This window comes from Myxine glutinosa, chromosome 1 (genome assembly GCF_964187855.1).
Source record: "Myxine glutinosa chromosome 1, kmMyxGlut1.1, whole genome shotgun sequence".
NCBI classification, from domain to species: Eukaryota; Metazoa; Chordata; class Myxini; order Myxiniformes; family Myxinidae; genus Myxine; species Myxine glutinosa.
Genome location: NC_136261.1, coordinates 20,660,670 through 20,677,844, shown reverse-complemented (window position 1 = coordinate 20,677,844; position 17,175 = coordinate 20,660,670). Strand labels below are relative to the sequence as shown.

The 17,175-nt window shown below is 42.3% G+C and overlaps 1 protein-coding gene across 1 annotated transcript in view; it reads right to left on the bottom strand.

Moving 5' to 3' along the window:
• TMPRSS15 (transmembrane serine protease 15) overlaps window positions 1–17,175 on the bottom strand; it is a 99,121-nt gene that overhangs the window by 61,922 nt on the left and 20,024 nt on the right. The window contains exons 3-7 of the mRNA XM_078767035.1: window positions 14,465–14,608; window positions 10,860–10,947; window positions 8,002–8,152; window positions 5,339–5,477; window positions 3,936–4,025 (exon numbers count right to left, since the gene is read on the bottom strand). Coding sequence (XP_078623161.1) covers window positions 3,936–4,025; window positions 5,339–5,477; window positions 8,002–8,152; window positions 10,860–10,947; window positions 14,465–14,608 — 612 coding nt within the window. The remainder of the gene's footprint in view (window positions 1–3,935; window positions 4,026–5,338; window positions 5,478–8,001; window positions 8,153–10,859; window positions 10,948–14,464; window positions 14,609–17,175) is intronic.

Sequence of the window (17,175 nt, the reverse complement as noted above, 5' to 3'; positions counted from 1 at the left end):
AGCGCGTCACCTCGTCCACTTTCCTCTGGTAATCCAGGTGACTCTTTCTGTTAATCACCCAGTCAGATGCCCGACCCATCCCCATCTCCATGAGATACCCATCAACCTGCTGCAACCACCCGTTGCCTTCCTCCATTTACAAGGCTCCCTCACTGAGAGAATCAGGTGAGCAGAATCCGCATCAAGAAAATGAGCCACATGTCCATTGTCCATACAGCTTCATCTGATGCTCACGGACAATACACGTAACAAATCTCATCTGAGACTCTCTCAGCAAATGCTCATTAGACACAATGTCCAACCAGCGATAGCCAAGGTTTCTCCGAAGACACCTGGTACCGAAGGAGTTAAGTCTTTGGTCAGAGTCCAAGTCTCACGTCCATAGAGCAAGACTGGATGCCGAAGGACTTAAAGACTCAGACTTTCGTCCTCCTGCATAGGTTCCTTTTAGTGCCACACCCCATAGTCCAGAATCCATGACTCCCCAGGTCCGACCCAGATGTATATCGATCTCTAGCTCACAACATGCAGAGACATGAATATCACTGACAAGGTAAGTGAATCACTCTGTGACCTCAACATCCTCGCGACATCCGTGATGTCATTGAAAGCCTGGATCTTCGTTTTGTGACCTGTAATCTCATTGGCTCCGTCTACTCATTCAGCACCTTAATGGCCCCAATAAGGATATCCAGAGTCTCCGCAAAGATGACTGCATAGTTCGCAAAATCAAGGTCAGAGATCATGACATTCACAAATGATGCACAACACCTAGATCTCTCTGACATCCTCTGCAGAATCCAGTTCATACAAGCGGAGAAAAGTGTGGCGGCCAGCACACACCCTTGACGAATTCTAGTAACTACAGATAAATGTCTGCTGCTCATCTGCTCCAATCGGTTCTTCTGATCATGTGTTTGTTGAAGTGGACATCTCTCTGGCCATTCTCAAAGAGAGCCTCCTCCGCGTCGACGAGTCTGGCATTTCACTCAGGCCGACTGGCACGGTCTACAAGCAGCCATCAATCATCTGGACTGGTCTCCCTTCTCTACTGCCTCTGACATCAATTCTTCCTGGGAATTCTTCCAAAGCAAACAGCTCTCTCTCATGCACAGATTTATCCCATCTCGTATTCACTTGTCTTCCCCTTCCTCCCGTCCATGGTACATTGGTACACTGAATCTTGTGGTGAGGCAGTTGCCCTGAAACAACTTGCCTCTGCTTCTTGGAAGGCTAATCCAACTGAAGGCAATCTCAGTTCCTTCCACCAAGCTCGGAACAAGTGTGTGTCTACCCTCAGGAGTGCCAGGAAGCACTATCTCTCCACCCTCAGAATGAACACTCAAACCTGTCTCCTTCCTCCAAATCCTGGTGGTGTCTGCACAAATCCGTTTCTGGTGTTTGTTCCCCCTCCACCTCCTCCCTTACCTCAAATGGCTACACAGTTGACACCACACATGACAAAGCCGAATGCCTCAACTCTGTGTTTGCCTCAAAATCTTGTGTCCCAAACCCATCCCACCTTACCCAGTCCAACCCAAATGCTCCTAAACTCTGTGTCCTTCTCTCCTGACAGGGTGGAGAAGTTTTTGTCAAACCTCGACTCTGATTCTGCAACTGGACCAGACGGCCCACGGGTCCTAAAATAGTGCTCTGCTGCTCTATCTCACCCTCTCTATGTTCTTTTTCATCCTCTCTTTTGCTCAACGTCATCTGCGAGCATCTTGGAAATCAGCAAACATTACAGCTTTACACAAAAAATGTGAAAAAACAGATCCTTGCAAATACAGACCAATCAGCCTGCTCCCAATTATCAGCAAAGTCATGGAATCCATCATTGCTTCGGATATCAAATCCTTCCTCTTCTCCAATGGCTTCATCTCCGATCATCAATTTGGATTCAGACCAGGTCATTCTACTCTGGACATGTTGCTTCTGCTGTCTCAACAATGGATGGAGGTCCTCAATGCTCAGGCTCTCGATGCCAAACAGGAAATCAGAGCTGTCTCACTTGACATATCACATGCCTTCGATACGGTCTGGAACCCAGCTCTGCTCACCACACTCTCCGCCTATAGTATCCATGGAAATCTCCACGCATGGCTTGCGGACTTCCTCTCTGGTCGTACTCAACATGTGGGCCTGAACGGATTTCTCTCATCTCCACTTCCTGTTCTGGCTGGAGTTCCCCAAGGTAGTGTTCTAGGCCCTGTGCTTTTTCTGGTCTTCATCAATGATCTCTCCGACTCTCTGGAAAATCCTCTCTATCTCTTTGCTGATGACTCCACTCTCTGCTGCTCCATTCCTCATCCCTCAGATCGGCAGTCTGCAGCCCCCTTACTCTCTGCAGACCTGGACAAAATCACAGACTGGTCAAACAAGTGGAACATGTCTTTCAATCCTGACAAATCTCACACTCTTACTATGTCTCTCCGAAAAGACCGACTGGAAAACCCTCCCATCTACTTTCTCAACAATCCTCTCCAAGAAGTTCTGTCGCTCAAGCTTTTGGATCTCACTATCTGCCATGATCTTTCTTGGGAAAACTACATTTCAAATCTGGCCTCCAAAGCCAGTCGCTGACTGGGCATCCTCCGTCGTGCTAGGTCCTTCCTTGGCACGCCTGGGCTCCTCACCACATACAAGGCTTTCATCCACAATTCAATGGAATACTGTTCCCTCATCTGGGCAGGTGCTCCTGCCTCACACCTAGCTCAGCTTCATGCTGTTGAAACCAAAGCTTTCAGAATCATTGGAATCTCCTGCGATGAAGCTAACTCCGAGGGCCTTTTTACTCACTCACCGCAGGCACGTTGGTGGTCTTTCTGTCTTCTCCCGACTCCTCTCCGGCCTTGCTCCCCCAGCTATCTCTGTGCTCTGTCCCCTCAAATATTCCTGCAGGTCGCACAAGATCTGCCAGCAACCCTCTTATGGTTAAACTGCCAAAATCAAGTCTCTCTGCTCACCTTCACTATTTCATTCCCATTTTCTCCCACCTCTGGAACAAACTCCCCCACTCTCTTCAATCCCACTCCTCCCTCCAGGTCTTTAAAACAGCTGTTCACCACCATCTCTTATCTTCCCCCATCCAAAACCTTGATTTTTTCTGTCCCCGCTAATTCACCCCAGATCCACTTTTTTGAAATTTCAACTTCTTTCCTGGAAGTCCTGGCAGTGTCCATATGTTTTATACCTCTCCCACCTCCCCCCAAGCCCTTTCCCTCCCTCCTCCCCCGAAGCCCTCTCCCTCCAACATTTCTCCCGATGTCCCTGCTCTCAAATGTTGTGTTTGTGTCCTTCCCCCTCTCTCCCCCATCTTGTCTACCGCTTCCCTTATTTTGTGTTTTATGTGTCGGTTTGACTTTTTGTGTGATTAATGTTAGCTCTTTCACGATCCTCGATCTTGTGTACAAAAAAATAAATAAAAGCCAGAGATGGAATCACCACATCCCACAGTACTCTCAGTACCAGGGTATAGTTCAGAAATCCGATCGATAAGCTCTGGCACCAACCTCTTAGAAATGGCTAGCCCAACTGCAGGAGGACGTCCCCAGGCACCGTTTGGCACCAGATATGGTTGGACGTTGGCTCACTAGGAGCTCCTCAGTCCTTTGACAAGTTTTGTTTTTAATCCAGAGAGGGGTTGGATGGAGGGGTATTTTTTCAAATTGGTAACGAGTGCTGGTGTAAACAGGTTGTAGGTTATGCCATCACACACCTCAGCTATTCATAACCTACTATTCTTTCTGTATCATGTATAGTGTGCCACTTTGAGATATAAGCCCATCTCTCACCTAGCAGTGACTTATGGTGAGCAATTCCCATGACCGGTTTTCCTTTAATAAACTGTGGATCACATATCATCTTCATTATTTAATTATCATGAGGCAGCAACATCATTGTTGTGAGTAAGCAAATAGGTCTAAGGACTGTACAGTCAGCCTCCTCTGGATATCTTGAAGGGTAGCCCAGCGATGTGAAACTTGAATTTGCTTCCGTGAATATCCTGGGTCCTCCACAGTCCTCTGGAGAAACACAATATCGAATAAAATAACAGTTAACATACTGTAAATATTTTGACACCTTTATAGCAATCCCTTCATTAAATCAATTACAATCTTCCTTGTAAAACAAGAAGAAAAGAGACATAAAATGTCATAGCCCCCGTGGTTTTAGTAATTTTGCTGGACCGAGTTAAAGGCCGCCAGTCAGCCATCTTTGGTCGGATGACAAAACAAAATCTTCTGCCTATGTGCACTCTCATGTTTTGTCTTTGTGCCAAGTTTTAACAAAATCGGGCCATGCATGTCCGAGAAATAGCTGAGGACGTGGTCAATATCGGGTTTTTTACAACTAAAATGGCCGCCATTCTACCAGTCGGCCATCTTGAGTCTGATCTCGAAAGAAATTGACATGCATACGTAAGCCATCTTTCATTTTCTGTGTGCCAAGTTTGAACAAGATCGGTAACTGCATGTCCGAGAAATAGTTGAGGATGTGGTCAATATCGGGGTTTTTTACAACTAAAATGGCCGCCATTCTACCAGTCGGCCATCTTGAGTCTGATCTCGAAAGAAATTGACATGCATACGTAAGCCATCTTTCATTTTCTGTGTGCCAAGTTTGAACAAGATCGGTAACTGCATGTCTGAGAAATGGTTGAGGACGTGGTCAATATCGGGGTTTTTTTACAACTAAAATGGCCGCCAGTCTACCAGTCGGCCATCTTTGATCAGATCACAAAATAAAATGAAGTACATATATATGCCATCATGAGCTGTGCTTCAGCCAAGTTTGAACAAAATCGGACCATGCATTTTCAAGAACTGGTTGGGGACATATTTAAGTAACAAGTAGGCCACCAGTCGGCCATCTTGGATCTCATCTTGAAAGAAAATGACGTGTATATGTAACCCATCATTCATAATCTTTATGCCAAGTTTGAACATAATTGGTCCATACATCTCTGTGATATGGTTGCGGACTCACACACAGACGGACAGATGAGACCCAATCCAGAAGCCCCATGTTGGACTAAGTTCAACACAATGCTCATAGCTTCTGATGGGATTCTATTCAGATGCAAAAATCAAGATCTGAGGGATTCAAGAAAGATCTGAGGGATTCCTTCAACTTAACGATTGCTTGATTTAATGAACATCCAGTGATCATCAACTGCATACCATCCTTGTTAAAGATTTCGACCCTCAACCTCAGAACCTTTCCGATCAATGGGTCCACAACCTTAGTCGTGTGCAGAAATCATCCAATCAGGCACAAAGAGAGACAAAGTATCATGGCGATAGGGAAGGTGAGATCCAATCAGGGTACAACTTACTAGGTAAGGGAGCAGCAGTGGTGAGTAGCTTCGGTTCAGGACTGGGCCTTATTGGACAGGGACCCATGGTTAGAGAAATATCATCCAAAGATATTTCATTTTCAGTTCCACGTCGAGTCCTTTCAGCCTTAAACACAAACTGCAAAAAACCAGTAATAAAAATACAAAACGTCACAAATGCACACCATTAGAGAGAAACAAGCAGAAACATTTATATTTATATCTAAGTCTTATTAGCAAGATAGGATTATGTGCAATCAAGCCCCTGCATGCTGCCCGAGATTTTCTTATCCAAGTGTCTTTAAGTTGCTGCTGAGTTCAACTTAATTTAATTCAAATCTGAAATCATTGGTTTACAAGTGTGGCTGTTTGCTGATCATTTAATGACTTAACTAGATGGTATTCATAGAATACTTACCCTGCGCAGCCAACTTGGTACGAGCCAACTCTTCTGTTTTTGAACGTTTTGTTTCTTTGATCCAATATGGCTGCCAAATCAGAGAGCGATTACATCATAAATTTATATTCTCTAATATAATTGTTGCGTACATCACGCTCAATAAATTTCAAACTGATCAGACTAAGCATTGTGCCTGTCAAATTATGACGTCATAATTACGGCACCAATGGCGTCATCGTTAAAAACACTTATTCCCCATGCGGAGTTCTTTACAATGAGCCATGTTTCAATTTTTTTTCCATGGAGTGGTTTCAGAGATATCGAGATGTGATTTTTTCCAAGTGGCGTCAGTACCACGTGGCCTATGACGTCATAATTATGATTTTTTTTTTTTAATACAAAGGCGGATTTAGTGTCAATCGGACCAACAGTTGCCAAGAAAATGAATTTTTAAAATGTAGACACGCCACACTTACGCACCCGAATGCCTAGCCCTGCTTTTCGCTTCGCAAGCGCAGGGTAAATACCATTCATGTTTCTGACAATGAACCAGCATTTGTCCGTGCTACCAATACCTAGGGTGAAGCACTCACTGCCTTTTCTCACGGCACAATCCTAGGGGCCAATTATGAACTAGATGTTAAACTGCACCAGTCATAACAACATGTCGACAAAGAAAAAACAAATGCTATGCCCTCAGAGATTGTCTAACTTGCCCAGACCTTTCCAATATCTAGAAAGCTCAAATCAGGAGTGTGACAGAATAGTCATCCATCATGTCGTGCAAGGAACGATGAAAACGTTAACAAACGAGATCAATGCGACTGTGTCGCCAATATGCCTCCGCATAGTCCCACAACGGGTAGATACCATCACGCTGCATATGTATGGGTAGGAGATCACGTTTGTGAAGTTTCGTGTTGATCGGATAAGGTTCTTTTTTCTATCCAAGATGGCTGCCAAACCACGTGACCTATGACATAATCATTTTCAAACTATATGCAACAGTGCTGTCAGATGATATTTGTAAAATTTCGCATTGATAGGGTGAACGGTTTCAGAGACATAATTATTTAATATTTTCCTTCAATCCAACATGGCTGCCAAACCATGTGACCTATGATGTCATAAATTTAATATTTCAATACAAATGGGTCATAGATAATGTGCATGCAATTTCAGATTTTTAACATTAGGAATTCGATTAAAACATGTTTGACTGGTATACCACTTCACCTAACCCGGTGTTGGTTTAGCGGTTAGGATGCCTGTGTGGGATTCCTAGGATCCTGGGTTCGAATCCCGGTCGATCGCTGAATTAACGCCAGGGGGGTTGACTCAGCCTGTCATCCTTCTGAGGTCGGCAAATTGAGTACCAGCTTGCATGGTAATTCCCTGTGTGTCGCAAGAGGCGACTAACAGGGTTGGCAGTAGGAAGAGCATCTGGCCATAAAACATTGCTTCAAAAAGAGGACCAAGGTGCCCAAAAAAAGGTACCAACCCTGCTCTGCGGGGAAAAATGGCCTCCAAAGGCGGTTCTATACCACTTTACCTATAATGTCAGCAATATCATGATTTTGTTCCCCATTGCGAGTACTTGACAATGTGTGAAGTTTAAATTTTTTCCATTCAGCGGTTTCCGAGAAATAATTTTTTAATTATTTGCTTTTAATCCAAAATGGCTGCCATACCACGTGACATATGACGTCACAATTATCATAACAACATTCTGCATGGGTGTCACTCCTACCCTGAAAGTTTCGTCTCAATCGGACATAAGGTTGCTGAGAAAAACGACGTTTAGCCAGCCCGGACGGATGGACGGACGGACGGACAACCCGAAAACAGAATGCCTCAGCATTTCTTCAAATTCAGTCAAATTCAAATTCAAAAATTCACATTGTTTCTGACTTGTGCATGTTTATGCGACGAGCTGTGAATTACTTTGCCTATAACAATGCCCAAGTCCGTCTGGCATAAAACTTTGACACCTGACATGAGCACGGCCTCATTTCAGGTGAGGAACACCTGAAATGAGGAACACCTGAAGTGAGGAACACCTGAAGTGAGGAACACCTGAAATGAGGAACACCTGAAGTGAGGAACACCTGAAGTGAGGAACACCTGAAATGAGGAACACCTGAAGTGAAGAACACCTGAAGTGAGGAACACTTGAAATGAGCACGGCCGAACACTATAATGTACAGATTGGCTTCATTGTTACAGCAAGAGAGTCTGTACTTGGTAAAATTATAAAACTCACCCAAAATGTATCCGTCTCATTAAGGTAGATTTGTCCAGGAAGCCAGGATTTTCCAAGGTTGCCTTGCTTGGACCAGAGAATCTGTTCGTCCTCGGTCCCTGTCCCAACCAAAACGGACAACTTGTAGACATCACGTCCATACATGTAGTACCTGGGTGAGAAAAAGCAACAGATGACAGCACCTGTCCCCTTAATCTAACTGCAGATTATTTACTCCCATCCAAGGTGTTTGTATATGTTTGGTGTCCTCTGCCACTGTTCGCCTCGCTGATGGTTGATCGACCTGACAACTTCTACCTTGCTGCTGCTCTTCCATGAGCCGGAATGAAAAGTAGTTTTCAAAGAATATTTTGTTACCTCCGTCACCGAAGGTATATTGGTTGGTCACGTGTGGTATTCTGTCTGGTTGTTTGTCTGTATGTCAATCGCCTACAGGTCACAATTTTAAACCGATATTCACGAAACTTCACCAAATGGTGCAGTTGGTCATAAGGAAGAAGTCTATTGATTTTGAGGTCAAAATTACAGAAGGTCAACATAGATCAAAGGTCAACAACATCAGGTGAATTTATGAGATTGTCAATTTTCATCCGATTGACTTGAAATTTGAAGAAGATTTGCAGATCAGTTCACTGATTTCAACCACCAATTAATTTATGAGTTCAACACAGGCCAACAGGTCAACATAGGCCAAAGGTCAACATAGGCCAAATTTCTAAAATTGTCAATTTTCATCCGATTGACTTGAAATTTGAAGAGGATTTGCATATCAGTTCACTGATTTCAACCACCAAGTATTTTTGAGGTCAACATAGGCCAACAGGTCAACATAGGCCAAAGGTCAACATAGGCCAAATTTCTAAAATTGTCAATTTTCATCCGATTGACTTGAAATTTGAAGAGGATTTACATATTTGGTTATTGAATTCAACTAGCAATTATTTTTAAGGACAAAATAGGCCAAAAGGTCAACAACTTAGGTGATATTTCTAAAATCCTCAAATTTGACAAGATTTGCATATCAGGTCACTCAATTCCACCACCAATTATTTTTGAGGTCTAAAGATCAAAAGGTCAACATGGGCTTAATTTCTAAAATCGTCAATTTTCATCTGATTGACTTGAAATTTGAAGAGGATTTTTACATCATGTCACTGCATTCAACCATCATATATTTTAAGGTCAAAAGGTCAACGCAGGCCAAATTTCTCAAATCATCAATTTCAATCCAATTGACTTAAAATTTGAAGAGTATTTGTATATTTGGCGATTTAATTCAACCACCAATTATTTTTTAGACCAACCTCCACAAAAAGGTCAATCAATATAGGCTAAAGATCAACTTAAGTTTTGATTTCTAAAATCTTAATTTTTCATCCGATTAACTTGAAATTTGAATATTATTTGCAAATCAGGTCCCCAAATTCAACGAACAATTATTTTTTATGACAAATTTATTTTAGGGATTTCGCAAATATCGTGCTCTCAAACATCTTTCTTCTTTGTTTGTTTGTCAAAAAAATATTGTCCACAGTTTTGAAGCAATCGTTCTGAATTTTTTGTGTTTGTAGGTGGCCGACCAAGGAAGCAAAAGGTAAACTGTTCACCCTGATGGAGGTATGCGCTCTACCGAGTGCTGTTTTAGTTTCGTTCGGTTTCACAAAGTGTCACTCCATGAGTGATTTCTAGTCTATTTGTCTGTCTGTGAGCAGGATATCTCAAAACGTTGTGGACAAATTTGGACCAAACTTGGTGGACAGGTTGTGTGTTTGACAAGGACGAATTGATTAGATTATAATTGTCCATTTTCAAGTAGATATAAGGTATTCCAAAAGCCATAGGCCTTGGTCACATGGAGAAAGATGACCAACTACAACCATAACTATAACGGCACCCAGTAGTGAGCATACTTACGCCAGGTGAACAGTTTACGTTTTGTATCCCAGAGTAGATCAGAAAATCACGATACAGAATCACATTTAATCAAAATCATCCGTCCACAACTTTTTGAGATATCCTGCTATGTATCGCTTTTTGGCCCTATCTCCCAATGGTGAAGAATCACTTTAAAAATTCTCGTAACCGAATCCGGATCCAGATCTTCACCAAAATCTAATCATTTCTTCCTTGTCGCATACGCTACATCTCTGCTAAATTTCGTCCGAATCCGTCAACAACTTTTTGAGATATTTTGTTCACAAACGGACAAACAAACGGATCGATTTTCGTAAAGATCTGAATATGGATTCGGATATGAGAATTTTTCTTTTTTTAAGTGATTATTCACCATTGGGAGATAGGGCCAAAAACAATACATAGCAGGATATCTCAAAAAGTTATGGATGGATTTGGACGAAACTTGGGGAGAGGTTGTGTGTGTGACAAGGAAGAACAGATTCAATTTTGGTGAATATCCGGATTCGGATCCGGCTAGTAGAATTTTTAAAGTGATTCTTCACCATTGGGAGATGGGGCCAAAAACAATACATAGCAGGATATCTCAAAAAGTGATGGATGGATTTGGACGAAACTTGGAGTAGAGGTTGTGTGTGTGACAAGGAAGAACAGATTCAATTTTGGTGAATATCCGGATTCGGATCCGGCTAGTAGAATTTTTAAAGTGATTCTTCACCATTGAGTGATATGGCCAACCAGGTGGAGGTTTGCTCTCTACTGAGCGCCGTTCTAGTTCTACATGTGACCAGGACTTTAAACAATTAAAAATTTTAAATGAGTTGTGCGAGGAAAGGTGGATAATGTCAGCAGAAAGAAGGAATGCAAGTTAGTAAAACTGACTGCGAACAAGACAACTTATAATTTTGCCCGAGACTTGACATAAACTCACTCTGACTTCTCACCAGAACTCGAGACAAGCCCGGTCACTTGATAGATTTTGGCTCCGGATTATGCATTCCGTAGGGCCCCTCCAACAGGTGATGTAGGACCCTAGAGGAAGAGAAAACGAGGTTTTGTTTTAGCCACCCAAAATCTACCAGAAATAACTTCACAAGTGTACATGCCTCACCAACACTCGTATCAATCTGACAGCAATCGAATGTTGCAGTTCATATCTGAAGGTCAGTTTGAAAGTAATACCTCGTACAATTTTTTTTTTTTTTTTTTTGTATACAAGATCGAGGCTCGTGAAAGAGCGAAAATTAATCACACAGAAAGACAAACAGACACATAAAACAAATAACATCGGGAGCGGTAGACAAGATGGGGAGAGACGGGGAAGGACACAAACACAACATTTGAGAGCAGGGACCGAGAGACATGGAGACATCGAGAGATCTGTGGGAGGGAGAGGGCTTTGGGGGGGAGGCATGTGAAGGGGGGAGGCATGTGAAGGGGGGGAGGCATGTGAAGGGGGGGGGGTGGGAGAGGTATAAACATATGGACACTGCCAGGATTTCCAGGAAATAAGTTGGAATTTCAAACAAGGTGGATCTGGGGTGAATTAGTGGGGGTAGAAAAGATCAAGGTTTTGGATGGGGGAAGATAAGAGATGGTGGTGAACAGCTGTTTTAAAGACCTGGAGGGAGGAGAGGGATTGAAGGGAGTGTGGGAGTTTGTTCCACAGGCGGGAGAAAAGAGGAATGAAAGAGTGAAGGTGAGCAGAGAGCCGAGATTTCGGCAGTTTAACCATCAGAGGGTTGCTGGCAGATCTTGTGCGACCTGTAGGAATATTTGGGGGACAGAGCACGGAGAGAGCTGGGGGAGCAAGGCCGGAGAGGAGTCGGTAGAAGACAGAAAGACCACCTACCTGCCTGCGGTGAGTGAGTGAAAGGCCCTCAGAGATAGCTTCATCGCGGGAGATTCCAATGATTTTGAAAGCTTTGGATTCAACAGCGTGAAGCCGAGCCAGGTGTGAGGCAGGAGCACCAGCCCATAGGGGAGAACAGTATTCCATTGAGCTGCGGATGAAAGCCTTGTATGTGGTGAGGAGCTCAGGTGTGCCGAGGAAGGACTTCGCACGACGGAGGATGCCCAGTCGGCGACTGGCTTTGGAGGCCAGCTTGGAAATGTGGTTTTCCCAAGAAAGATCATGGCAGATAGTGAGACCCAAAAGCTTGAGTGACAGAACTTCTTGGAGAGGATTGTTGAGAAAGTAGATGGGAGGGTTGTCCAGTCGATCTTTTCGGAGAGACATAGTAAGAGAGTGAGATTTGGCAGGATTGAAAGACATGTTCCACTTGTTTGACCAGTCTGTGATTTTGTCCAGGTCTTCAGAGAGTGAGGAGGCTGCAGACTGCCTATCTGAGGGAAGAGGAATGGAGCGGCAGAGAGTGGAGTCATCAGCAAAGAGATAGAGAGGATTTTCCAGAGAGTCAGAGAGATCATTGATAAAGACCAGAAAAAGCACAGGGCCCAGCACACTTCCTTGGGGAACTCCAGCCTGAACAGGAAGGGGAGATGAAATGTATACAAATCAATGAAGTATACAAATCAGAGCTGCGATCTATACCCTGTGCTCGCGAAGTGAAAAGCGGTTCGGCAATCGGTTGCACACGTGTCTGCATTTTTAAAATTCATTTTCTCCGTTGGTCCGATTGACACGAAATTTTACCATAGGAGCACCTACACCTGTAGAATGTTTTATTCATAATTATGACGTCATAGGTGACGTGGTACGGGCGCCATCTTGGAAAAACGTTACACCTCTATCTCCGAAACCGCTCAATGGAAAAAACTTAAACAAGGCTCATTTTCAAGTACTCCCCATGGGGAATAACATGTGTTAATGATGATGTCATCTGTGATTTCATTATGACGTCACAATTCGACAAGGACAACACTTGATATGATCAGTATTAAAACAAAAAGCGAGCGTAACCCCTCAGCCCATGCATGGTGGAAACCAATTTAAAGATGGCTGCCGTGGCGGCCATATTGAAAATCGCAGCGCGCCCATTTTCGAAAGGAACCTTCCGCTACCCAACCCCAACACACACTGCAAAAATGGATTTAATCGCACAAGCCGTTCTCCTTGAAATTAACGGAAACCAAAAGTCGACGGACGCCCGGACGCCCGTGACGACAATACCCCTTAGCCCAATTTGGGCTGAGGGGTGAAAAACATTTTCTCTGCAACCGTTGGTCCGATTGACACGAAATTTTCTCCATAGGAGCGCCTCCTCCTGTAGAATTTTAATGGTAATTATGACATCATAGATCACGTGGTACAGGCGTCATCTTTTAAAAATCGAAAAATGTTGAACCTCTATATCTCTGAAACCGCTGCATGGGAAAACTTTAAACATGGTGCATTGTCAAGTACTCCCCATGGGGAATAAGATATTATGTTAATGATGTCATCGTTAACTTAATGTTGACGTGATAATTCAACAAGTACAATGCTTGATCCAAACTGTGCGAATTTTTTTTTCTGTGCAATTTTTGTCACGATTGACACGAAATTTTCACCATAGGACCGGCGACTCCTGTAGAATATTTTAATGATAATCATGACGTCAGAGGTCACGTGGTACAGGCGCCATCTTGGAAAAACCGAAAAATGTTGCACCTCTATATCTCCAAAACCGCTCCATGGAAAAAAAATTGAAAGATGGCTCATTGTAAAGAACTCCGAATGGTGAATATGTGTTGTGAACAATGACGTCATTGGTGCCTTAATCATGACGTCATCATTCGACAGGGACAATGCTTAGTCTGATCAGTTTGAAATTTATTGAGCATGATCTCCGCAACAATTATATTCGAGAATATAAACTTATGATGTCATCACGCACGTGGTCTGGCAGCCATTTTGGATCAAAGAAAAAAAACGTTCAAAAACGAAAGAGTTAGTTTGCACCAAGTTGACGGTGCAGGGTAAGTATTCTATGAATATCAACTGGTTATTTATGCAGGGAAGTATGTCCTATTGACACGCACATGTGTCTGAAAAGTGCGCATGATGAAAAATGTGCATCAATCGTGATGAGGACAGTGGGGGAAAAAAACATTATTGCAAATGGACAGAGAGATGGACAGGGCACAACCATTATTCAAAGGAAGATGTGAGGATGATTTCACATGATAATTTATTGTGACCATCCCTACCTTGTTTACATGCTTTTTGACATACCATCTCGACATCCTCTTACATTTTTCATTACTTGTGTATAATATGGATACATATTTGAGTTCAGAAGCTTCCGTATCAAAATTTCCATAACAGCATGTTGATCATCTTTGTTCCGTTTTCACGCTGTTTTTTCGTTTTCCAAATGAAACCAAATTCCAGACGTTTTCCACACCTTGATAGCAAATCCATTGCTTTCTATATTTTCCAAAACAAATGCATTGTTTTATGAAAAAAAGGGGGTGGCTCAAATTTGCATACATCTTCCAGATATTCAAAACTGCATATACATCTTATCTTGCGATTCTATTTTTCCAAATAATTTGACAATACAGAAGAGAAACAAAAGCTGGAGATGAAAAATTATATTCTTACCGGTGGAATTCATAAATGTATGATCAACTTCTGGTCCAGTTGATGATGGGTAATTACTACCATTCAAGACTCTCCAAGGAGCATCAGGGTCAGGCTTCCAATCACAAAATCCATTCTCAAATGAACAGGAAACGTGCTTCACATCTGATCACATGAGTGTAAAAGTTATGATGTCACAAGATCACAGCACCACAAGCAAAACAATTATCTTAGGGCTGAAAGCCATTTCGGATTGCACCAAATGACCTTTAACAAGGAATTCTTCTTGAGGTATTATGCAGTATAATTATAAGCCCTCTCATGACTCTTCTCTTTAGAGTTTAGAGCAACATAATTGACTAATGTGGTGTGTATGTGTGTGTATATGTATATGTGTGATCCTTTCGTCAGGGCAAGGTTTAAGCAACGAAACCAGCAAATATTCAAGATCTGAAACATCTGATTCAAGTATCGCAAAAGGATGCAAACTGCTTGAAAATGATGGAAATCATGTCAAAATTCATAAGTAATTTTGTACACGTCTGAATTCAATAAATATTTTACCACAAAAATTGTAAATATTTACCTATGTCCTGTATTTACCTATATGTGGTTGTGAGGTGTTTTGAATTACGTGGTGGTGAGGTGTTTTGAATTACGTGGTGGTGAGGTGTCTTGAATTACATGGTGGTGGGGTGTTTTGAATTACATGGTGGTGAGGTGTTTTGAATTACGTGGTGGTGAGGTGTCTTGAATTACGTGGTGGTGGGGTGTTTTGAATTACGTGGTGGTGAGGTGTTTTGAATTACGTGGTGGTGAGGTGTTTTGAATTACGTGGTGGTGAGGTGTTTTGAATCACGTGGTGGTGAGGTGTTTTGAATCACGTGGTGGTGATGTGTTTTGAATCACGTGGTGGTGAGGTGTTTTGAATCACGTGGTGGTGAGGTGTTTTGAATCACGTGGTGGTGACGTGTTTTGAATCACGTGGTGGTGAGGTGTTTTGAATTACATGGTGTTGAGGTGTTTTGAATTACATGGTGGTGAGGTGTTTTGAATTACATGGTGGTGAGGTTTTTTGAATTACATGGTGGTGAGGTGTTTTGAATTACGTGGTAGTGAGGTGTTTTGAATTACATGGTGGTGAGGTGTTTTGAATTACGTGGAGGTGAGGTGTTTTGAATTACGTGGTGGTGAGATGTTTTGAATTACATGGTGGTGAGGTGTTTTGAATTACGTGGAGGTGAGGTGTTTTGAATTACGTGGTGGTGAGGTGTTTTGAATTACATGGTGTTGAGGTGTTTTGAATTACATGGTGGTGAGGTGTTTTGAATCACGTGGTGGTGAGTTGTTTTGAATTACATGGTGTTGAGGTGTTTTGAATTACATGGTGGTGAGGTGTTTTGAATTACATGGTGGTGAGCTGTTTTGAATCACGTGGTGGTGAGGTGTTTTGAATTACATGGTGTTGAGGTGTTTTGAATTACATGGTGGTGAGGTGTTTTGAATTACATGGTGCTGAGGTGTTTTGAATTACGTGGTAGTGAGGTGTTTTGAATTACATGGTGGTGAGGTGTTTTGAATTACGTGGTGGTGAGGTGTTTTGAATTACATGGTGGTGAGGTGTTTTGAATTACGTGGTGGTGAGGTGTTTTGAATTACATGGTGTTGAGGTGTTTTGAATTACATGGTGGTGAGGTGTTTTGAATCACGTGGTGGTGAGGTGTTTTGAATTACATGGTGTTGAGGTGTTTTGAATTACATGGTGGTGAGGTGTTTGAATCACGTGGTGGTGAGGTGTTTTGAATTACATGGTGTTGAGGTGTTTTGAATTACATGGTGGTGAGGTGTTTTGAATTACATGGTGCTGAGGTGTTTTGAATTACGTGGTAGTGAGGTGTTTTGAATTACATGGTGGTGAGGTGTTTTGAATTACGTGGTGGTGAGGTGTTTTGAATTACATGGTGTTGAGGTGTTTTGAATTACATGGTGGTGAGGTGTTTTGAATTCCGTGGTGGTGAGGTGTTTTGAATTACATGGTGTTGAGGTGTTTTGAATTACATGGTGGTGAGGTGTTTTGAATCACGTGGTGGTGAGGTGTTTTGAATTACATGGTGTTGAGGTGTTTTGAATTACATGGTGGTGAGGTGTTTTGAATTACATGGTGCTGAGGTGTTTTGAATTACGTGGTAGTGAGGTGTTTTGAATTACATGGTGGTGAGGTGTTTTGAATTACGTGGTGGTGAGGTGTTTTGAATTACATGGTGGTGAGGTGTTTTGAATTACGTGGTGGTGAGGTGTTTTGAATTACGTGGTGGTGAGACGTTTTTTTATTTCGTTGTGGTGAGGTGTAATCGTCCCAAACTTCCAGTCTGCACCTACCCCTCCCAAATGTATGTGCTGACGGGTTCTTTTTGAAAAAAAAAAAAAAAAAAAAAAAATCAACTTCAATCTTCAACCTAAATTGCTTATAAAAATCCAATATTACAAACACTACAAATACATTTGTCCAAACTAATTGTTTGTATTCTAATTGGTGTAAATCATGACAACACAGCAACCCAGGTACAGTCATTATCCTCAGATAAAACAAGCCCGTTCCTCTGTAACGATGCGTGGTGAGGGGAGTGTAGAGAGCCGAGCCAAGCTAGTGTATATATATATATATATATATATATATATATATATATATATATATATATATATATATTGTTGCGGTTTTGAGTTTGTAGAAT